Raw genomic sequence first — 24,056 nt, forward strand, 5'->3', positions numbered from 1 at the left:
CCACTATAACCAGCACTGGGCTCAGACCCAGCCGTGGGCCTCTTGTCCTCTGGCTGAGGGAAGCTGAAGCATGCCGACAACCACCCCCTGACATGACACATGGTGGAATGCCCCTCCTCAGATAATAATCACACTGCCCTTTGTTGCTCCAAGCTCTGGTTCTGGATCCACAGGGATCAGGGAGTACTTCCGGTTTCCAGGGAGTACTCTCGATTCTGAGAAATTAGAGGGTGAACTCTGGCCGGACTGACTTCCCAGCTCCTGGAATCTCTCAGTTCTGTTCCACGGGCCTTTGCACCACCTGGCACCCTTTTCCCTCCTTTGGGACTCAGCTGGAAGGCCACATCCTCCAAGGAGCCCTCCCTAACTCCTGCATGCGGGGGGCTGTGTCCCCAGCGCCCCCTAGTGTCCCGCTGTATGTTTCCTGGTCGTCCGCAGCAAAGTACCACAAACTGGGCGGTTTAAACAACAGAAATTTATTCTCTCACAGTTCTGGAGACCAGAAGTCCAAAATCAAGGTGTCACTGGGGCCATGCTTTCTCTGAAGGCTCCAGAGGAGAATCTGGCCCACGCTTTTCTCTTAGCTTCGGTGCTGCCAGCAATCCTCGGTGTTCCTTGGCTTGTAGGTGCTCTACTCTAATCTCTGCCGTCATCTTCACATGACCTTCTCCCTGAATGTCTGTGTCTCTTCTCCTCTTCTTATAAGGACACAAATTATACTGGATTAAGGTCCAATCTTATCCAGTATGACCTTATCTTAAATTGATGACATCTTCAAAGATCTTATTTCCAAATAAGGCCATATTCACAGGTACCAGAGGTTTGGACTTGGACATATCCTTTTGGAGGACACAATTCGAGCCATAACACACATTTTTGCACTTGTCAGGAAATACTTGCTGGATAATGAAGGAGACAGTGTTTGTGGGCATCTCTCACCAGGCCTGGTCCACACTGGAGTCTCAGCGCTATGTCAGGGCCTGGCCAGAGAACATGCTTGGCAGAAGCTGAGGATGGAGTGAGGAACAGAGGAGGAATTGCCCCACCTTTGGACAGATGGCTAGTTTTCAGGGCTCTGAGATGCTTTGAAAGACCTTAGAGGAAGAGGCTAGGTTAGGAGGGGTTTAGAAGGGACTAGGCTAGGGAGTTGCCTAGTTTAGGTCAGACATTTCTTATAAGCAGGTGCCAACAGCTCTCTACTTCCTAGAACCTTCTAGTGTGGACAGGCCTGAGCATTTACATATTAAAATATCCATTACTGGTTTATAAATTACTCTCCTTTTATTTCCCCTCTCTAGTAAAATTCGAGCGTTGTACTGATAGTTATGAAATGGTGTGAACAGATAGGTTATATTGGACTTCCGGTTTCCAGTCCTGCACATAAGGAGCTTAGAAGTTGTTACTCTGTCCTTCTGAATAAAAAGCTGAGCAAAATGAAATATCAACACCTCTCCTTAGATCCATCGGAAACGTGAGGCCACAGGGCAAACCGCTGCCGCCCTGTTGTTGTTGTGTACGTGTTGTACGTTGTGTACGTTGTGTACGTGTTGTCTAAGGCTGCTTTCCCACTACAGCAGCAGACTTGAGAAGCTGCAGCAAAGACTGTCTGTCCTGTCAAGCCTAAAATATTTGCACTGGCCCAATGCAGAAAACGTTTGCTGGCGCTGCTGTAGGATAAGGAGAGTGAATAAGGAGAACAACTAACAGACAGGAATCGTGAGTGTGGCTAGGGGACAGCAAGCAAAACGGACAGTGGCAGGATATCCCCGGCACAGGAGGCCTCACGTCTGATCTAATACGGCCTCATGGTACAGGGGAAAGACTTTGGATTTTATTCTTGGTATGAGGATTTAGAAAAAGAAAAGCAGGGGCTTCCCCGGTGGCGCGGTGGTTGAGAGTCCGCCTGCCGATGCAGGGGACGCGGGTTCGTGCCCCGGTCCGGGAAGATCCCACATGCCGCGGAGCGGCTGGGCCCGTGAGCCATGGCTGCTGAGCCTGCGCGTCTGGAGCCTGTGCTCCGCAACGGGAGAGGCCACAGCAGTGAGAGGCCCGCGTACCGCAAAAAAAAAAAAAAAAAAAAAAAAAAGAAAAGCAGAATCTGGAATCCAGGAGCTGTCCGGCACCTACAGATTTGGTCTTGCGTTGCACCTGAACAATTTCGCGGAACATCGACATCAGACAAAGCCATCCTGTGACCTTGAGGAATCAAGACAAAGCAAGACCCCGGGCTCCCCTGGTGGCGCAGTGGCTGGGAGTCCGCCTGCCGATGCAGGGGCCGCGGGTTCATGCCCCGGTCCGGGAGGGTCCCGCGTGCCGCGGAGCGGCTGGGCCCGTGAGCCATGGCCGCTGAGCCTGCGCGTCCGGAGCCTGTGCTCCGCAACGGGAGAGGCCACAGCAGTGAGAGGCCCGCGTACCGCAAAAAAAAAAAAAAAAACAAGACCCTCCATAATCATGTCTAAACACAGACAAACCCGAATATTATTGAAGCCACACAACACCAAGCACACCCCTCTCCTGGCTAATCCGAGGGACTGCAGCTTCCTTACCATGATAACTAGTCTCACTCTAGCCTGCCCTCCCTATAAATAAAATTATTGAGATCTCCAACCATAAAATTATCCCTGTTTCTGAAAGCACCAATCCAGAGCAAAGTCCCACGCCTTGGACCCTCACCCAAATCACCCCACCAAAGTCCAAATCCTAAGCTAGGTTTTTTTTTTTTTGAGGAGCGAATTGTTTGTTTTAAATTTTTATTGGCATGCAGTTGACTTACAATGCTGTGTTAGTTTCTGCTGTGCAGCAAAGTGAATCAGTTATACATAGACATATGTATCCACTCTTCTTTAGATTCTTTTCCCTTATAGGTCCTATAATAAGTTCTAAGACCCTTTCACTGAGACACTCCATGGTTCCCTGGTGTGCATTTTCCCTTACTGGACAACCAGGGAAGTCCCTATACATTCTTTTTTTAATATTCCTTTCCATTATGGTTTATCCCAGGAGATTGGATATAGTTCCCTGTGCTATACAGTAGGACCTTGTTGTTTATCCATTCTAAATGTAATAGTTTGCATCTACCAATCCCAAACTCCCAGTCCATCCCTCTCCCTATCCCCTCCCCGCTGGCAACCACAAGTCTGATTTCTATGTCTGTGAGTCTGTTTCTGTTTCATAGGTAGGTTCATTTGTGCCATATTTTAGATTGCACGTATAAGTGACATCATATGGTATTTGTCTTTCTTTTTCTGGCTTACTTCACTTGTATTGCAATATGATAATCTCTAGTTACATCCATGTTGCTGCAAATGGCATTATTTCATTCTTTTTTATGGCCGAGTAGTGTCTCTTTAGTCTTTTAATCTAGAACAGTCCCCCTCACGCCCAGACACCCACTTCTTTTTTAGGGCTGTATTCTGACCCCCTTGGAGGAGAGAGAGAAGGAAAGAAGGAAGGAAGAAAAGGAGGGAGGGAGGAAGGAAGGAAAAGTCTCAGATGCAGTGCAGTTCTCAGAAAGTTCCAGGAAAGCCAGTGGGAGTCCTTGAGAGGGCCACATGTCCCAGCAACAGCCTGTCTCACTGTCCTTTGGGCACTGGCTGGGAGCAGCCCTTGGAAGCACGGCCTCTGTGCTAAGGATGGGGATGGATTTCTGAGCACAGCCGTCCCCTCTGTCACTTAGGCTCCTGGCAGTGCAGAGACACATCCCCGTGGCCACTACCAGGGCACTGCCTTTTTTTTAAACCTTGGCAATTTTAAAAAATAGCTTTATTGAAATATAACACACGCACCATTCAACCTTAAAGTGTACCATTCAGTGGTTTTTGGTATATTCACACTTGTGAAACCATGATCACAATCTAATTTTAGAACATTTTCATCACAGCAAAAAGACACCCATACCGGGACTTCCCTGGTGGTCCAGTGGTAAAGAGTCCGCCTTCCAATGCAGGGGACGCGGGTTCGATCCCTGGTCAGGGAACTAAGATCCCACATGCCATGGGGCAACTAAGCCTGTGCCCCACAACTACCGAGCTCTCATGCCTCAACTAGAGCCCACGTGCCGCCAACAACAGAGCCCATGTGCCCTGGAGCCTGCGCGCCACAACTAGAGAAGAGAAAACCCGCACGCCGCATCTAAGACCTGACGCAGCCAAAAATAAATAAATAAATAAATCTTAAAAAAATAAAAGACATCCGTACCCATTAGCAGTCGTTCCCCACCCTCACCTCCCATGCCACTCCCAGCCCAAGGCAAACACTAATCTAGTCTCTGTCTCTCTAGATTTGCCTGTTGCATATCAATGGAATCGTACAATTTGTGGCCTTTGGTAATGGGCTCCTTTTACTTAGCATAATGTTTCAGGGTTCATCCATGTTGTAGCGTGATTCAGTGCTTCATTCCCTCTTATTGTCAAATGATATTGTTAAATCATATGGATTTAGCACATTTTGTTCATCAGTTGGTGGACATTTAGGTTTGTTTCCACTTTTTTGACTCTTAGGAGTAATGCTGCTTATGAATATTCATGTACAGGATTTTATGTGGACATATTTTTTTCATTTCTCTTGGGTGTATACCTAGGAACAGAATTGCTGGATCATATAGTAACTCTATGTTTAACATTTTGAGGAACTTCTAGATGGTTTTCCACAGCAGCTGCACCATTTTACATTCCCAGAAGCAATATACAAGGGTTCCAATTTCTCACCATCCTCGAAACACTTGTAATTATCTGTCTTATTTGTTATAGCCATTCTAGTGGATATGAAGTGGTATCTTAATGTGGCATTTACCTAATGACTAATGATGTTGAACATGTTTTCATGTGCTTACTAGCCATTTGTATCTCTTTGGAGAGATTCAGATTTATGATTTGCAAATATTTTCTCCCATACTGTGGGTTTTCTTTTCACTTTCTTAATGGTATCCTTTGAGACACAAAAGTGTCTAATTTTTTTTTTTTTTTTTTTGCGGTACACGGGCCTCTCACTGTTGGGGCCCCTCCCGTTGCGGAGCACAGGCTCCAGACGCGCAGGCTTAGCGGCCGTGGCTCACGGGCCCAGCCGCTCCGCGACATGTGGGATCTTCCCGGACCAGGGCACGAACCCGTGTCCCCTGCATCAGCAGGCGGACGCTCAACCACTGCGCCACCTGGGAAGCCCCAAGGCATTCACTTGTTAATTTATGTCTGTTGAGTCTCTTTTAATCTATAACGCTCCAGGCTTTTTTTTTTTTTTTGGCTGCATTATGTCTTTGTTGCTGCGCAGGGGCTTTCTCTAGTTGTGGTGAGCAGGGGCTACTCTTTGTTGCAGTGCATGGGTTTCTCCTTGCAGTGGCTTCTCTTGTTGCAGAGCACAGGCTCTAGGTGCACGGGCTTCAGTAGTTGTGGCATTCGGGCTCAATAGTTGTGGCTCATGGGCTCTAGAGTGCAGGCTTAGTAGTTGCGCTGCATGGGCTTAATTGCTCCACAGCATATGGGATCTTCCCAGACCAAGGATCAAACCCGTGTCCCCTGCATTGGCAGGTGGATTCTTAACCACTGTGCCACCGGGGAAGTCCCAGACTTTTTTTCCCTCTTGCATTTTATTTGTTGAAGAAACAGGGTCATTTGTTCTATAGAGTTTCCATCAGTCTGAATTTGTTAATTGCATCTCCATGGTGTAATTTAACATGTTCTTCTGTCCCTTGTATTTTAGTAATCCAGAGGCATGATCTGCTTTAGATTTGGTTTTAGCACAGCAATAATTTGCAGGTGATATGTGTGTTTCCAGAGTCAGAACGTGTAAGGTTGACTCTGTTTGCAATGTTAGGGGCCATCCATAATCTTCAACTGGATTTTTTTTTTTTTTTGGCTGCCACGTGGTATGCAGGATCTTAGTTCCCCGACCAGGGATCAAACTCTTACACTCTGTATTGTGAGCACAGAGTCTCAACCACTGGACCACCAGAGAAGTCCCTGGATCTTTTTTATTTGGCTGTGTTAGGTCTTCATTGCTGCACGCGGGCTTTCTCTAGTTGCGGCGAGCAGAGGCTACTCTTCATGGCAGCGTGCGGGCTTCTCATTGCAGTGGCTTCTCTTGTTGAGGAGCACGGGCTCTAGGCACATGAACTTCAGTAGTTGTGGCACAGGGACTCAGTAGTTGTGGCTCTCAGGCTCAGTAGTTGTGGCGCACGGGCTTAGCTGTTCTGCGGCACATGGGATCTTCCCGGACCAGGGCTCAAACCCGTGTCCCCTGCATTGGCAGGTGGATTCTTAACCAGTGTGCCACCAGGGAAGTCCCTGGATCATTTTTTAATTAGAGGTGATTTACACTTTGAAAGGGTCACTCTGGTTGCTGCGGGGGAAGGGGTCCCAGGGTTTCAAGGACTGAAGGATAGCCATGCAGCAAAGCACTTGCTGCCGTGCCTGGCACACGGGGACGACTCAATAAATATTAGCACTTACTGTTGTTGTTGTTATTAGAGCTGTGTGGGGGACCCAAGTCCTGAGCTCGGAGCCATTTTCTGGCCAGGGCATTCTCCTCTCTTCTCCTCTGCCCTTGGAGGAGACGTCGTCAGTGCCCCATGGCTCTGGGAGGCATGTTCAGGAATGCGGCGGCCATCTATTTGCACCTGGTGGGGCCCTTCCGGGGAAAGAAGTCTGGAGCTTCGCTCGCCCGGTGTTTGCATCAGACTGTAAGTGCTCTAGCCCCTCGTGCTCTGCTGCTTGCGTGCCCCAGGGCTCCTGGGATCTGGCTTGGTTCCGGCTTCAAAGCTGTGCATGAGCCTCCTCTTTCAGGAGGCCTTCTCTGACCGCAGCCTGGATGTGGGCCTCTCCCTTGCCCTTGCTTCTAATCTAGAACTTGTAGCTATGCATCTGAATGGTCTCCTCGGAGCTGCTGCCTCCGCATCACCCCATGGGCCCAGCCCAGTGTTTGGTACACAGTAGGTACTTCATAAATGTTGGCTGAATAAATACATTATGCATAAGCTCAAGAACAGGCACTGGTTCCTCACTTATCCAAGTAGTGTGTGACATACTCAAAGGTCACTCCATTGAGCACCCCAAGTTTCTAGAGTCCCTCCTTTTTTATCTTCTTCCTGAACTCATTCAACTCCATCCACCCCCTTTGCTCTCTCTCTGTGCCCCTGCACCCCTCTACTCCTTCGCCCACCCCAGCCCTCCACAAACTCCCTCACTCCAACCTCTACCCACCCACCCCCACTGCCCTGACTCATCTTCACCTTATTTTTTTAAGTATGATGCATACCCGATTCAAACGTAATTCCTTATATCATTGAACCTATAATGCCGTCAATATTAAGATGCACTGTTATTTTATGGACTAGTAAGTGGGGAAATTGCCAGTTAAACTCATGCTGTAGATTCTAAGACACATCTGAAAGTGCAATGTGCAAAAAATACACAGAATCAAACATGGTATGCTCTCCATACAAGAAACTTAGAAACATAGAAAAGTACACTTATAATTAAATCACCTATAATTCCACCACTCAGAGAGAACCTTTCTTAACATTTGGTATGTTTCCTTCTAAATTTTTTTCTATTCACATATGATCATAAAAAATATATATACATAAAAATATATATTAGGGTATATTTTTAAAAATATAATCATCCTGTACATGCTATTTTGTAGCCTGTTTTATTGATGTTGGTATATCATATTTACAAACATTCCTCTAAAATGTAATTTTCTCCCACATTTTTTAATCATAAAAATAAAACCTTTATTTTAGAAAATTTGGGAAATAAGAAAATTATAAGGAAGAGAAGAAAAACATCTGTCAACTAACCAACTAAAGATAATCACTGCTGACTAACGTTTGGGTGATGACATGATTTTCCCTGGCAGGGATCACGCTCTCATTTTTAACTATTTTGACATGTTCTGAGTGCCAGGTCTGGTGAGAGGTGTCAGGGACAGGGCTGCCAATGTTAGCAAAGCACCTACTAGGTGTCAGCCCCATGCTGGGCTCTCTGCAAATCATTCCCATCAGCAAGACTCCCAGGTGATGGAAAAGCCTGGCCCGTATACAGATGGTCCCCATGCCCTTCTCCAGGGCAGGGACCAGACACTAGGAGCCCTGCTGTTGCCACCACCCTGACCAGGGTCCTGTCCAGCTCCTCCTCCAACCTTGGGGAAGTCCCTGAACCTCTTTGAGCTTCAGTGTCCTCATCTTTACGTGGGGATTATCCTGGTCCCTCTGATAGACGTGCTGTGGGGACTAAGCCCATGAGGAACAGTGGGGGCTCACTGTTAGATACAGCTGTGGCCCCACCACCTGCCGGCCATCTGAGACTCCAAGCCACAGGACCAGGAGGCTGGGAGGGACCACAGAGCCTATGCCCCTATTATACTGATGGAGAGACTGAGGCCAGGGGGGCTAAAGCACCTGTGCAACGTCACCCAGCCAAGGTGGGCTTAGGACCCGAGTTTGGTGGTTCTCAGGCCTGGCCAGTGTCTGCACACCTGCGGGTGAGGGGGAAGCTGGCCTGGAAGGAACATAGAGAAGGGGAGGGGAGGTCCCCTGAGCCCCCTAGGACCGAGCAAGTGTCCTCTTTGCCTGAGTCAGAACGTGGCCTCGTCTCAAACAGCCCCGAGTCTGAGTGTATCTGTTGTATGACCTTGAACACATCCCTCTCCCCGCTCCCCCTCCCCCATCTTCTCATCTGTAAAACGGGACCAGCCAGGTGGTCCTGAGAAGTCAAAGGAAGAGCTTAGCGAGAAGCTGCTGCAGTCACTGTCACCACGATCCTTCCCGTGCTCTGCTCTCCCCCTTCCTCCTGCCCCTCCTCCTCGGCCCCAGCCCCTCCTGGGTCAAACTTTAGCCTGATGGAATCCAGGCTGTGTGCCAGGATACGTGGACCCTGGGCTGGCAGGTGGGTGAGTCCAGGCTGCTGGAGTGGGAGGAGCTGAGCGGGGCGGCGGGAGACCCCGCCCCCTTGTCTTGTCTGGGAGCCCTGCTCTCTGCCTCCCGCCTGGAGGAGTGGGCACCAAGGCTGTGGCCCCAGAGAAGCTGCCTCCCGGGCAGGCCCAGGCTGCTGGGCCTCCACCACTGACCCTCCGTTTGTTCTGTCTTCAGCTCGCCATGACCAAACGGCTGCAGGCTCGAAGGCTGGATGGGATTGACCACAACCCATGGTGAGCTGGGCGGGGCTGGGGAGGGGTGTGGGGGTCCCCTGGGCTCGAGGGCAGGGCAGGGCTGGCGGTCCCTGGATTGGCAGTAACTCAGTGGTACCCAGGACGGCCGCGCACTCGGACGGGGGAAGATTTGTAGCCACAGCTCCTGAGAGGTGAGACCCCCAGCAGCCAGCTTAGGTTCGGATCTCAGCCTCGCCCTGCTTGGCTGTGGCATTTGGGGCCGGTGACTCGCCTGCTCTGAGCCTCAGTTTCCCATCTGGGAAATGGAGGTAATTCCCTTTCCCTTGAAGGGCCTGGGGGGATGAGGTGACATACTATGTGAGCGATGGCCATTACCCAGGCATTACCCAGGCACCAGGCTGAGGGCTTTCCAGGGATTCTTTCATTTCACACTTAGTACAGAACAAGCTAAGCTAAGGAATATAAGAAGGTAAGACACGGGCAGCTCCTCACCAACACTTGCAGAGGTCGACATCTTTTCTTTATTGACCTATTCTAAATATGAGAGGCATATGTGCCCCTTGTCACCCGTGATTCGATGGATGCAATGGAAGATGTGTGAGAAAGATTTAATGACCTTCCCGCTTCCCCCCAGCCACTGCTCCTGGCCCGCTCTACCTTTGGCCAAGGGCATTGAGCCACCTCTATATGTTTAAAAAAAAAAAATCATTGGCTGTTGTTTTTACCAAAAAGAGAACCATTTTTTCTTTCAAACTCCCCTGCTGTACAACGCTTTGTGTTTTGCAAAAATCTTCCACCTCCATCTTCTCCTCTGATGCTCCATGGTGTTTGGGATGGGGGAGCTGGGCCCAAAGGCCCTGTAGGGTCCGGTTGCCCTCTAGGTTGGGCCTCCAGGGTCCTGTTCCCCAGGCTGCCACACTCTGTCCTCTCTGTGAGGCAGGTGGGCAGGCTTATGGCCCATTTTTCAGATAAGGTAAAGTCCAACTCCGAAGGAGGAAATGACTGGCTGGGAGAGACAGGAAGAATCTTTCCTGACTCACAGACCCAGCAGACTCTTGAACCCGTCACACCCATTGTACAGAAGGAAGGACTGAGGCCAGGAGAGGCTAAGTCTCATGCGAAGGCAGGGCAGAGCAGGAGCTGGCCTGGGAGGAATGCACGGGACAGCAGAGGAGTGTCAGGAGGGATGAGGGCCATGAAAGGTCCCAGGTTCCTGCTGACCCCAGGGTGGTGGCCTGAGGATCAGGACCCTAGAGGCCCAACCCACAGGGCAGCTGGTCTCCGTAGGGTATTTGAGCCTGGCTCCCCTGTCCCAGCCACCATGGAACATCCACCACCTGATTTTGCATCTCAGCTCTGCCTTAGCGGCTGTGTGACTCTGGGCAGGTCACTGGCCTCTCTGAGCTTCAGCAACTCTGTCTTCAGAGACACTGTGGCGCTCTGGAGAGAAAATGACCAATTTTAGACATAATGATATTTATTGTTATGCAAATTCAACTCCACCCAGCCTGACCCCTCTGCCCCCAACCGACCTGGAACTGCATACCAGCCTCTTCAGCCTCTCAGCCTCTCTTCCAGTTTCCCTGAACAGGTAGCCACTAGGCAGGGCCAGAAGAAAGATGGTCAGGGGCCAGAGACGGCAGATGGCAGGCCCCAGTCTGTCCAGGGTAATCGTCAAGCGCAGAACTGGTGCTTCAGACACCAAAGGCTGGCAGTGCTAACTGGGAGACGTTGGGCAAGTCGCCCGAACCGCAGCTTCTCCGTCCCCCCTGTGATCAAGGAGCAGAACATGCCTCATAGACTATCAGAGATGATGTGAGCAAGCATTTCAAAGTGTGGTGCTGAGAGACACATGAACGGGTCATGAAATCCATTTCGGGGCGCTCACCAAGTATTTCTAAAGACTAGAGTAGAATAGGATGGGAAATACTGCAGTGGATCACACCGGAAGGAGAAAGTTGAGTCCACGTTTGTGCTCTACAGAGCTTGGGATGTAAAAGTGATTTCTTACTATGGATCGTGGTGGAAAGTTGGAAAGCCCCTGGGCTAAGACATGTGATCAGCATGGAACCAGTTATGACCACGAACAGATCTCCAGACCAGGGTGGATGCTGATCATGCAGTTTTTCTAGAAGGAGCCCAACGCCTTGCTCACCCTGCCCTGGAAGCAAGCAGAAGTACAGGTCGGGGTGGAGGGTTGGGCTGGTACCCACTCTCTGTTTGTTGCCCAGGGTGGAGTTTGTCAAACTGGCCAGTGAGGCTGATGTCGTGAACTTGGGCCAAGGCTTCCCAGACTTCCCACCCCCAGACTTCGCCGTGGAAGCCTTTCAGCACGCCGTCAGTGGGGACTTCATGCTCAACCAGTACACGAAGGCATTTGTGAGTCTACCAGCCCCTCTGGGGGGTCCCTGGACATGGGCCTCTGAGGAGGTCCCAGGGGAGGACGGAGCAGATCTTTTTGGGCAGCAGGCCCATCTGAGTGTCAGGGTTCATGGGGCAGAGCCCCGGGAATTCAGTCTGGTCATGGTTCAGTGTTCACTGACTGTCTCCTTTGTTCCAGTCCCTGGAACAGTTCATGGTCTGGGGGAAAGACAGATAAAAAAGCATGAGCCAGGAGCTCATAGTCTAGTGGGAAAAGCAGACCAAAACCCAAAACAATAGCAGAAGACAAAGGTAGCTGATATGCTGTGATGGAGGAGAATGGGGTACTTGGGAGCAAGAAGGAGGGAATGAGACCTGGGAGATCAGGGAGGGCTTTCTGAAGGAGGTGACACCTAAGCTTAACCCTGAAAGACAAGCTGCTGATTGTTTTGACTCTAAATCCGAAGTCTTTCTGTGAAGAACCACAGAGTAAATATTTGCCCCCTTGGAGTAGTTTCTTAAACTTAGGTGTGCATCTCATCGCCCTGGGGGAAAGTTCCCTCCAGTGCCACCACCCAGAGGTAACCACTGCTAACAGTTTGCTACTTTGCTGAGTGTTTAGACTTTTGAACTTTTAACTTTTATAAATTTATTTATTTATTTTATTTTTGGCTGTGTTGGGTCTTCATTGCTGCACCTGGGCCCTCTCTAGTTGCTGCAAGCAGGGGCCACTCCTCGTTGCCATGCGCAGGCTTCTCACTGTGGCGGCCTCTCTTGTTGTGGAGCACGGGCTCTAGGCACGTGGGCTTGAGTAGTAGTGGCACGCAAGCTCAGTAGTTGTGGATAATGGGCTCTAGAGCACAGGCTCAGTAGTTGTGGTGCACGAGCCCAGGTGCTCCACGGCATGTGGGATCCTCCCGGACCAGGGCCCAAACCCGTGTCCCCTGCATTGGCAGGCGGACTCTCAACCCCTGCACCACCAGGGAAGTCCCCTGAACTTTTAACTTTTAAAAATGCTTGTATAAACACACACACATTCACATGCCCATATGTGAGATTTGTGTTTCTTAACACAAATGGACTCATACTCTAGTAATGTTCTATAACTTATTTCACTAAATAGTATGATATAGGCATCTTTCCATGTCAAAACAGCCTCATTCTTTTTTTTTTTATTTATTTTTTATTGAAGTATAGTTGAATTACAATGTTGTGTTAATTACTGCTGTACAACAAAGTGACTCAGACATACATTCTTTTTCATATTCTTTTCCATTATGGTTTATCATAGGATATTGAATATAGTTCCCTGTGCTATATAGTAGGACCTTGTTGTCTATCCATTCTATACATACCAGTTTGCATCTGCTAATCCCAAACTCCCCATCCAACCCTCTCCCATCCCCCTCCCCCTTGGCAACCACCAGTCTGTTCTCTATGTCCCTGATTCTGTTTCTGTTTCATAGATAGGTTCATTTGTGTCATATTTTATATTCCACATATAAGTGATATCATATGGTATTTGTCTTTCTCTTTGTGACTTACTTCACTTAGTATGATAACCTCTAGTTGCATCCATGTTGCTGCAAATGGCATTATTTCATTATTTTTCATAGCTGAGTAGTATTCCATTGTGTATATGTACTCCATTAGCCTCATTCTTTTTGATGGCTGCATAGTATCCGATTGCCTAGATGTGCCATAATCTATTTACCCAGCCCTACACTGATGATCTGGTTTGGTTATCTCACTATTAAGCAATGCCACAGTGAATATCTCTTTGTGTATCCCTTTGTACACATATGTAAATATTTCTCTCAGATATATCCCAAGAAGTAAAACTAGAGAATCAAAGGGTGTAAGCATTTCAGCCTGTGCTGGATATTGTCAAATTGCCCTCTAGTAAGGTTTACTCACATACCCACCAACAGGCTGGTCTCAGAGCTGGCAGGAATGTTCATTCTTTTCATGTACATATTGGGCCTCAGGACTTTTTCTTTCATGCCTGACGTTGTTTTTTTCATTTGGGTGTATATCTTTGTCTTATTGCTTTGAAAGAGCTCTTTATATATTAAATATCTTATTTCTTTCTCTTATGTTGCAGTGTTCCTCTCTTTGTCTTTTAACTTTGCTCATGGGATATTTTTTGTACAGAAATTTTTCATTTTTATGTAGTCAATTCTGGTTTAGTGAATTATTTAGTTAAGTTCTAGACCTTAGGTTTCAGTCCCTTGGCTTAGCCTGGAGTGTTTTTTTTTGTTTGTCTGTTTGTCTGGGGTTTTTTTTTTGCAGTACGTGGGCCTCTCACTATTATGGCCTCTCCCGTTGCGGAGCACAGGCTCCGGACACACAGGCTCAACAGCCATAGCTCACGGGCCCAGCCACTCCGCGGCATGTGGGATCTCCCCGGACTGGGGCACGAACCCGTGTCCCCTGCATCGGCAGGTGGACCCTCAACCACTGCGCCACCAGGGAAGCCCAGCCTGGAGTGTTTTATAAGTGTCCTCAACAAACAAGCATACAGATCCAGTCTTCCTCTCAAAGTGGGGTACTTCCAAAGCTGCAACATAAAGTCCTATTCCTGCACTTCAACTGGCATGACCTTGGGAAAGTCATTTTCTTTCTCTGGCTCACTGTTTTTCTACCAGTCAAATGGTGGGGATCAAATAATACCTCTTTTGCAAGGCTGCCAAGAGGATTAGATGGCACAAAAGTGCTACTTAAACTTAGAGGGAGGTGTTTAAAGTGTGGAGTTGCTGCTATTTTGAGGGCTCCGTTGCACTGTGCTCCACGAAGGCATACACTCTGTCTGGTTTCCCACTGATCCCAGCCCTGGATGCTAGGCCTGGCACAGAGCAGGCTTTATGGCATGCGCTGGCGATGGAGATGAAAGAACTCACCCCACAGGAACTGACTCTGCCCCAAGGCTTGCTGCTGGAAGATGCTAGAATTGCCTGGATGCATCTGAGTGGGAGGCTGGGCCCAGGCTGAACCAGGCCGCTGACCCCTGCTGTCCCGGCAGGGTTATCCACCCCTGACGAAGATCCTGGCCAGTTTCTTCGGGAAGTTGCTGGGACAGGACATAGACCCGCTCAAGAACGTGCTGGTGACTGTGGGTGCCTATGGGGCCCTGTTCACAGCCTTCCAGGCCCTGGTGGACGAAGGAGATGAGGTGAGTGGGCAAGGCCAGGGCTGGGTGGGGGTGAAGGGTCAGGGTGGTGCCGACCCCAGCCAATCTGATCCTTGTACCAGGTCATCATCATCGAGCCCTTTTTTGACTGTTATGAGCCCATGACATTGATGGCAGGGGGTCGCCCTGTGTTTGTGTCCCTGAAGCCGGTAAGGATGCTGGTTGGGGTGTGGGTGGGCAGAGGGGTCCAAGGAGTGTGCTGGGTTGAACCCTGGGAGGTGGGAAAGAAGGAAGGAAGTGAAGGAGGGCAGTTTCTCCAGGGTGAGGAGAGGGGTGTCCAGAGCCCGAGAGGAGAGACAGTGGGGAGAGATACCTGGGGGGAGGAAGGCTGACTTTCTTGAGATGAAAGTCATGTGGGTAAGTATTGCCACCCCCTCCCACCTCCTTGCAGAGCCCCAACCAGGATGGGGAACTGGATTCCAGCAGCAGCTGGCAGCTGGACCCCACGGAGCTGGCCAGCAAGTTCACGTCTCGCACTAAAGCCCTTATCCTCAACACACCCAACAACCCCCTGGGAAAGGTACCTGAGAGACCTCCTCTGGGGACCCCTCCAGATTGGCTCACGTCCCTGCTCTGTTACTCTTGTGCTGCCATGGGGCCTCAGTTTCTTTGTCTGTGAAGTGGGAGGACTACCTGCGATGAGCTCTGAGGACCGAAGCTCCCAGACGTCCCAGGGCCTGGGGCAGGGATCCCCAGGGAAGGTATCAGGCCTCGGGTGGTGGAGCGGGCTGGACATCTCCATGACTTGCCCATGAACCTGGGCCAGTGACTTCACCTCTCCAGTTTCTCATCTGGAAAATGGGAACATGACAGAACTGATGTGAAGGAAGACCCAGGCTTCCACCTGTGTCTCTCCTTTACTGTCACACCATTATCACGCTCAAAACGCTTCTGACACCAGATATGTGTTTTTTTTTCCCACACTAAGCAATTCTGTGAGACCAGCTGGGTGTCCCACAAGTCAACTCAATTTAATTCAATTCTGACACTGTCTACCTGGAGATGGCGTCAGATCCCACAGGTTAAGGGCTCAGTCTCACAAGGCTGCCCCCCACCCCACTCCAGACACCAGTCACAAGTCGAGGTTGTCACCTGTGCTGCTGACCTATGGTTGTAAATCTGAGGTGCCCACAACCCCCTCCTCGGTTCAATTAATTTGCTAGAGTGGCTCACAGGACTCAGGGAAACACCTACTTACAGTTACCAGTTTATTAAAGGATACGGTAAAGGATACAGATGAACAACCTGATGAAGAGACATGTAGGGTGAGGTCTGGGAGGTTCCCGAGCACAGGTGCTTCTGTCCCTGTGGAGCTGGGGTGTGTCAAGCTCCTGGTACCTGGATGTGCTCACCCACCTGCAAGCTCTCTGAACCCTGTCCTATTGGGATTTTTATGGAGGCTTCAATTATCAACTCCATTTCCAGCCCCTCTGCCCTCTCTGGAGAAAATTCCAAACTTACAATATGGCTTCGTCTTTCTGATGATCAGCCCCAATCCAAGAGCCCACTTAGAGTTGCCTCATTAGAGCAAAAATGCTTCTAGTGCTCTTTTTTTTTTAAATTTATTTATTTTTGGCTGCAGTGGGTCTTTGTTGTTGCGTGCAGGCTTTCTCTAGTTGCAGCGAGTGGGGGCTACTCTTTGTTGCGGTGCATGGGCTTCTCATTGTGGTGGCTTCTCTTGTTGCGGAGCACAGGCTCTAGGTGTGCAAGCTTCAGTAGCTGCAGCACTTGGGCTCCGTAGTTGTGGCATGCGGGCCCTAGAGCATGTGTGCTTCGGTAGTTGTGGCATGCGGGCTCAGTAGTTGTGGCTCACGGGCTCTAGAGCTTAGGTTCAGTAGTTGTGGCGCACGGGCTTAGTTGCTCCGTGGCATGTGGGATCTTCCCGGACCAGGGCTCGAACCCGTGTCCCCCACACTGGCAGGCGGATTCTTTTTTTTTTTTGGTTATAAATTTATTTATTTATTTATTTATTTATTTATTTATGGCTGTGTTGGGTCTTCATTGCTGTGCACGGGCTTTCTCTAGTTGCAGCGAGCAGTGGCTACTCTTTGTTGCCGTGCGCGGACTTCTCATTACGGTGGCTTCTCTTGTTGTGGTTGTGGAGCACAGGTTCTAGGCGCATGGGCTTCAGTAGTTGTGGCACGAGGGCTCAGTCGTTGTGGCTCACGGGCCCTAGAGCACAGGCTCAGTAGTTGTGGTGCACAGGCTTAGTTGCTCCGCGGCATGTGGGATCTGCCCAGACCAGGGATTGAAGGCAAGCGGATTCTTAACCACTGTGCCACCAGGGAAGTCCACTTCTAGTGCTCTTATCACTTAGGAATTTACAAGAGTTTCCAGAGCCGCCCTGTGACTAGGTCAGGATCAAAGAGCAAGTATTAGAACAAAAGATGTTCCTAGTGCTCTTACCACTTAGTAATTTACAAGGGTTTTAGGAGTTCTGTGCCAGGAATTGGGGCAGATATATATATATATATGTATGTGTGTGTGTGTGTGTGTGTGTGTGTGTGTATATATATATATATATATATATATATATACACACACACACACATATATATATATACACATATATATGTATGTATATATATATACACACACACACACATATATATATATATGCATTTTCTGTTATCTCACAACCAACTTCACAGGGTCACTGTTGCAGGGATAGGATGGGACAGAAAAGCCCTCAGCACCGGCTCTGGCCCTGTCTTTTCATCTCTGTAAGTAGGCCTCTCTGTTTGGGGATGGTCCCTGCAGGTGTTCTCCAGGGCAGAACTGGAGCTGGTGGCCAGCCTGTGCCAGCAGCATGACGTGGTGTGTATCACCGACGAGGTCTACCAGTGGCTGGTCTACGACGGGTGCCAGCACGTCAGCATCGGTGAGCCGAGCCGGCCAGGGTGCCCCCGTTCCCCTGGACATTTGTGGCAGGGCCTTGAGCCCAGTCTGGGTGTCAGCGCAGGCCTGTTGATTAGGACCGAGGGGTCTAGACCCACACAGGTCAGGTGACCTGGGGCAGTGACTTCACCTCTCTGAGGACAGGGGAACACATGGCACCTGCCTCCCAGGGTTGTCATGAGGGTGAGCTCAAATAAGTCCTGGGAGTAGCTTAGCACATGGTGGAATCCGGAGCGTTGAGAGCCTGAGTGCCTGCTGGGGTCCAGCCCCCACCCCTCCCCTGCCCCCACCCCCATCTCAGCGGCTGCGTTCTTTGGCCTTGGGCAGCCACCCTCCCTGGCATGTGGGAACGCACCCTGACCATTGGCAGCGCTGGCAAGACCTTTAGCGCCACAGGCTGGAAGGTGAGTCAACGAGGGCGGGGGTGACCCCTCCCTCTACAAGCCTTGGTAGGCGAGTCTGGCCTGGAAATCCAGAAAGGGTTTGGTCAGGCCCCGAAGAGCCTCACCCCCTACCTATGTTCCTGGTCCAGGTGGGCTGGGTCCTAGGCCCGGACAGTCTCCTGAAGCACCTGCGCACCATGCACCAGAACTCCATCTTCCACTGTCCCACACAGGCCCAGGTGAAGTGGGGGGGGGGCAGGACCCACCCCACCGGGGGAGGGAGTGGGGCAAGAAAGGAGTTCGGGCTGGCTCCAAGGTCAGGTCACACCTGACCTGCTTGTCCCTCCGCCCTCCCCAGGCTGCAGTAGCCCAGAGCTTTGAGCGGGAGCAACTGCACTTCGGCCAACCCAGCAGCTACTTTGTGCAGCTCCCACAGGCCATACAGCGCTGCCGTGACCACATGATACAGAGCCTGAAGTCTGTAGGCCTGAGGCCCGTGATCCCCCAGGGCAGCTACTTCCTCATCACAGACATCTCGGAATTCAGTGAGTGGGACTGGCCGGGCTGGGCCAGGTACAGGGTCCTGGAGGCTGCTCAGGGCTCAGCCTGGCCTCTGTCCCCCAGAGAGCAAGATGCCCAACTTGCCTGGAGCTGCAGATGAGCCCTACGACAGACGCTTTGTCAAGTGGATGATCAAGAACAAGGTGGGCTGGGCCTCTGCCAGGGCCGCTGTGTACGTGTTACAGGCTGTGCACTGCTAAGGGTGCCTGACCAGGGGGCTGATGCGCCAAAGTCCAGTCTCTGACCCCCTGGAGCCCCCCAGAGGCCTGCTGGGCTGTGGGGCCGCTGAGACATGGGCTTCCTCCTCCACAGGGCTTGATGGCCATCCCGGTCTCCATCTTCTGCAGCGTGCCACATCAGGAGCTCTTTGACCACTATATCCGCTTCTGTTTCATGAAGGTAAAGGACAGGCCTGGGGGAGGGAAGACCTCCTCAAGCCTCCCCATGCCTCCTGCGGGTATGGGGAGAGGGGCAGGACCAATCTGTGTTGGTGCAGGATGAATCCACGCTCCGGGCCATGGACAAGAAGCTACAGAAGTGGAAGGATGAGCTTAGGCCCTGACATCACCCCCTGGGCCCTGCACTGCCTGCTCCCTGACACTCTGCAGGGCTCTGTCTTTGTCCAGGTTTCAGCCATTCCCAGGTTGGGGGTAGATGGTACTGGAGGATCTCTTCTCTGTAACACAGAATAACCTCAGGGAAGAGCCCCCCTTTTGGTCTTGGGACAGTCAGGAGCACTTCCCCATGGTGCATAGCTGTGTTCCTGTTGCAGAGGTGAAGGAGGCCTGACCGAGGCCTCTCCCTGGTCCTCCCTGTGCTGGGCTACATGGTCTTGGGTCCCCTCTGGCCTCCCCAGACTCAGCTGGGACTCAGAGGGCAGAGTTCAATAGTGTACTGACCTTGGGTCTCAGCACTGGCCCCAGCCTTGCGTTGGCCCCATCCAGGCCTCAGGCATCCCTCCCTTTCCTTATCTAAGCTTGATTTTGGAAAGTTGCCCTTAGGCTTGACTGTTCAAGCCAGTACTTTTGCCCATAATAAAGTTTTAAGTTATTCAAACTGTTATTGGCTGCTTCTCTCTGCTTCACACCCTGGTGCTGATTGCAGATGGGGGCTTAGTCAGAATGGAACGCAACTCCCACCTCCCTGAACCTCAGATCCCAGACTCTTTGTACAAATGTGTTTTGAGGCCCAAAGAAGGGCAGGGACTTGGACCTTGTCTGAGGCCACCCAGTTAGTTAATGGTAAAACCAGGCCTAGGGGCTCAGATGGTGTGTGTTACCGTTGTTGTTGGTGGTGGTGGTGGTGGTGGTGGTGGTGGTGGTGTGGTGTGTGTGTGTGTGTGTGTGTGTGTGTGTGTGTGTGTGTGTGATGGGGGCCTCAGTTGAGTGTCTAACAGGGAAGACTCGGACAGTCACACCCCACAGGAATCAGAGTCCAGGCCAGGATTGCCAGGGATTACATAATTAGACAGAAGGGGAAAGGAATGTTTCCCCTAACATTTACTGCTCACCCCTGTATGCCGGGCACTTGGATGCACACCATCTCATTAAAGGACCCTCTGAGACAGGAGTTACTGCCTCCATTTTACAGGTGAGGAAACCGCTTTGGAGGTGAGGGGACTTACCTGAGGCCATCCAGCTGGTAAAATGTAGAAATGAGATTTGATCCCAGGGGTGGGCCTCCCACTGGAAAGCAACGCAACTCCTGAAATCATTTGGAAGGTGGTGCTGGGGAATTGTCTTGAAGTTGCATTTGCATAGCAAGCTCATGGGTTTTGCTCATATCACATATTTAACTGGGGAGCTGATGGGAACATATAGGATGATAAAATACATTTGGTCTTTGTCCCTGGTTCCTGGCGCAGAGCTCCTAAAACCCTTGTAATTTCATGAGTGTTAGTAGTGTCTTTTGTTATTCAAAATGAACCCCTTCAACCATGTGATTAGAGGGTCAGAACTTTCAGCCTCAAACCCAGACCTCAGGGAGGGAAAAGGGACTGGACATTGAGTTCAGTCACGTGGCTAATGATTTAATCAGATGTGCATATGTAATAAAATCCCACATAAAAACCCTGAATCACTGAGGCTCAAGGACCTTCTGGGTTGGTGAACACATCGATGAGCTGGTAGGGTGGCCCATCCGGAGAGGGCATGGAACCTCTGCACCCCCCTCTCCCAAGACCTTAGTCTATGTACCTCTTCCATTTGGCTGTTCCTGGGTTGTTATCTTCTCTAATGAAATTCTAATTGTAAGTATAGCACTTTCGTGAGGGCTGTGAATTGTTTCAGCAAATTATTGAATCTGGGGGGTGGTCATGGAAATGCTGGAATTTGTAGTCGGCCAGGCAGAAGTGGGGGTGGCTGGTGACCCCACTTGCTGCTGACATCTGAAGTGGGAGACAGTCTTGTGGGACTGATCCCTTAACCTATGAGTTCTGTGCCAACTTGTCAGAATTTAATTGAAGTGTAGGATACCCACTTGGTGTCAGAGAATTGCTGTTTGGAACATACTTGGTGTTATGACAGGACACTTCCTTTTTTTTTTTTTTAATTTTTAAAATTATTTATTTTTTGGCCAGGTGGCACATGGGATCTTAGTTCCCGGACCAGGGATCAAACCTGCACCCCCTGCACTGGAAGTGCAGAGTCTTAACCACTGGACCACCAGGGAAGTCCCAGGACACTTCTTCCTTTCCCAACTATGACTTTGTAATACTATATCACTGTTCCAAAGTCAAGATTATGAAACAAAATAACAACTCAGAGGCTCAGGGTTGGAGCCCCTTTGCCATACTACACATAGCCTGATGATAAGAAAGTCCTCAATGGGGTAAACCCATAGATTTCTTGGATAGAACCACCCTGACCAAAGGTTTCATGTCTCATGAACCAATCCAGAATCTGCCCATAACTCAAATCTGTGACTCTACAGAGGTTCCAGATCTTAGACTGAGTAACCTCAGCCAACCTGAGATGCATAAATGACTTTGCCTTTCATTCAGATAGGGGAGAGCGGGGAATGGTGAAATAAACACAACCCCTGTAATGTTAACACACACTTTGAATTAGAAATGAATCTCTCCTCTACTAGGTTGTAAACTCCAGATGAGTATCTGCTTTCCCTACCATTGTGTCCCTGGCGGTTAGCACAGGGAGTTCCAGCCTCAAAATAGGATCTGCTTGATAAATATTTGTTGATTGGATGAATATTGACTCAAATTTAGTATTTAAAAAAGAAAGTGTATCTCATTCCTTGCTGGTAGGAATGCAAACTGGTATAACCGCTTTGGAAGACAGCTTGGCCATTTCTTTTTATTTATTTATTTGGCCGCGCCGGGTGTTAGTCACGGCACACAGGATCTTCGTCGCCACGTGTGGGCTCCTTAGTTGTGTCATGCGAACTCTTAGTTGCTACATGCATGTGGGATCTAGTTCCCTGACCAGGAATTGAACCCGGGGCCCCTGCATTGGGAGCAAGGAGTCTTAGCCACTGGACCACCGGGGAATTCCCAGTTTGGCAATTTCTTACAAAGCTAAACATAGTCTTACTGTTGGATCCAGCAATCAGACTTCCAGCTATTTACCCAAATGAGCTGAAAATTCATGTCCACACAAAAACCTGCACATGAATATTTGCAGCAGTTTTATTCATAATTGCCAAATACTGGAAGCAACCAAATGTCCTTCAAAAGGTGAATGGATAGACACACAGTGGCATAGCCATACAACGAATAGTATCCGGCAGTAAAAAGAAATGAGCTATCGGGGACTTCCCTGGTGGTGGAGTGGTTAAGACTCCGTACTCCCAGTGCAGGGGGCGCGGATTCAATCCCTGCTCAGGGAACTAGATCCCACATGCATGTAGCAACTAAGAGTTCGCATGACACAACTAAGGAGCCGGCGAGCCGCAACTAAGACCTGGCGCAACCAAATAAATGAATAAATATAAATAAATTTTAAAAAATTATATCTTCAACCTACTATTAAAAAAAAAAGAAAAAGAAATGAGTTGTCAAGCCATTAGAAGATATGGAGGAGATCTCGGAGAGACAGCAGTGAGGACTTAGTTCCCTGCCCAGGAATTGAACCTGCGTAGCCCAGATGAAAACCAGGAATCCTAGCCGCTAGAGCACCAGGGGCTAGAGGCTAGAAGCAAAGTGGCCCTGGCTCTTTCCCCCATTTGAGAGCAAGAATGTTTCAAGGAGGCAAAAACTGTAAAAAACAGGTACAAAGTTTATTATTAGAGACACAGCACTATGGGAGAGCACACAGAGAAACAGTTTATTCATTTAAGTCGAAGCTAGGCAGAAATACACACCCAGAGAGAAAGGGTGTGGGCATCCTTTCTAATGGGGAGGAGTGGAGTAAAGAGGCGATTTAAATCACTTATATAGGACAGTTCTTCCTGGTCTTTGTTTACCTTTGGCCAATTATCTCGTTTCTTTTTTCACACATGACTGGTCCTAGGACCCTCCCCAAGCTGCGTGTGCAACTTTTTGCTAAGATGGATTCCACCGCAGAGGCCTGTGTGTATATGTCCACACTTATTATGGGGTGGTGCCCCCTCCCTTTTTGACCCCCAAGGAGCCTTCCTGCACATGTCCAGACAGGAAGTTTTCCTTGACCTCAGGAGTGGTTATCTTATCTCTTTACTTCAGCAGAGCTCAGCTTCTGCCACTAGCTTTGACCTTGGAGCATCTGGGTGAGAACACAGCTTCAGTGTTACTCCACTTGACAAACCCCAGCTGTCCAGCCCAGGGGCCCATCTATCTCCTACTTTAGAGGAACTTTAAATGCATGTTGCTTAGTGAAAGAAGGGAGTCTGAAAAGGCTGCATACTGTCTGATTCCAACTATATGACATTCTGGAAAAGGCAAAACTATAGGGACAGTAAAAAAGATCAGGGTCCCCGTGGTTACCAGGGGCTTGAGGAGTGGGGGAGGTAGGTGGAGCACAGAGGATTTTTAGGGCAGTGAATCAATTTTGTATGATACTGTAACGGTAGATATATGACATTATGCATTTGTCAAAACTGTTAGAATGTACAACACAAAGAGTGAACCCTAATGTAAACTATGAACAATGCATCAATATAGGTTCATCAACTATAACAAATGTACACATTAACACATGTGAACAACAGAAACTGAGTGGGGGTTATGTGGGAACTCTGTACTATCTGTTCAATTTTCGGTAAACCTAAATCTCTAAAAAAGTAAAGTCTGATAATTAAAAGAGAGTAAATGAACGAATCTATAAAATAATTGGATTAAATTATTGCCAGCTCTGAATCACACTCCAGCTCTGTGCCTCAGGGTCCCCATGTGTAAAACCAAGCTGAGCTTTGAGTTTCGCGCCCGACGGGAGGAGAGAGGGTAGCTCTCCTATTGTCCAAGGGTTCAGGAGAGAACCGGATACCGTGCGTCTTTGGACGCCCAGGCCTGCGATGAGCCCCGCCCACCCCCGGGAGCCCGCCCCCAGGAACCAGTCCCAGGCCCACACACTCCCTCAGCCCGGCGCATAGGCCGCGCCCTCGCACGCCATTGGCTCTCCGATTGG

General features: G+C 49.7%; 1 protein-coding gene across 4 annotated transcripts in view; it reads left to right on the forward strand.

The window, feature by feature from the left end:
• Positions 1 to 19,560, forward strand: part of KYAT1 (kynurenine aminotransferase 1) — a 33,366-nt gene extending 13,806 nt beyond the window's left edge. Inside the window, exons 2-14 of one of the 4 annotated variants that reach the window (XM_032635415.1) lie at positions 6,462 to 6,673; positions 9,086 to 9,144; positions 11,337 to 11,484; positions 14,489 to 14,638; positions 14,719 to 14,805; positions 15,048 to 15,176; positions 17,417 to 17,537; positions 17,882 to 17,958; positions 18,087 to 18,176; positions 18,296 to 18,482; positions 18,562 to 18,641; positions 18,811 to 18,897; positions 18,995 to 19,560. In XM_032635415.1, the coding sequence (XP_032491306.1) occupies positions 6,563 to 6,673; positions 9,086 to 9,144; positions 11,337 to 11,484; positions 14,489 to 14,638; positions 14,719 to 14,805; positions 15,048 to 15,176; positions 17,417 to 17,537; positions 17,882 to 17,958; positions 18,087 to 18,176; positions 18,296 to 18,482; positions 18,562 to 18,641; positions 18,811 to 18,897; positions 18,995 to 19,060 (1,392 nt within the window). In that variant the 5' untranslated portion in view covers positions 6,462 to 6,562 and the 3' untranslated portion in view covers positions 19,061 to 19,560. Of the gene's footprint in view, positions 1 to 6,461; positions 6,674 to 9,085; positions 9,145 to 11,336; positions 11,485 to 14,488; positions 14,639 to 14,718; positions 14,806 to 15,047; positions 15,177 to 17,416; positions 17,538 to 17,881; positions 17,959 to 18,086; positions 18,177 to 18,295; positions 18,483 to 18,561; positions 18,642 to 18,810 lie in introns of all 4 variants that reach the window. The other 3 variants (XM_032635414.1, XM_032635418.1, XM_032635416.1) reach the window with 3 other exon arrangements.
• Positions 19,561 to 24,056: the final 4,496 nt, after the last annotated feature.

This window comes from Phocoena sinus, chromosome 6 (assembly GCF_008692025.1).
Source record: "Phocoena sinus isolate mPhoSin1 chromosome 6, mPhoSin1.pri, whole genome shotgun sequence".
NCBI lineage: Eukaryota > Metazoa > Chordata > Mammalia > Artiodactyla > Phocoenidae > Phocoena > Phocoena sinus.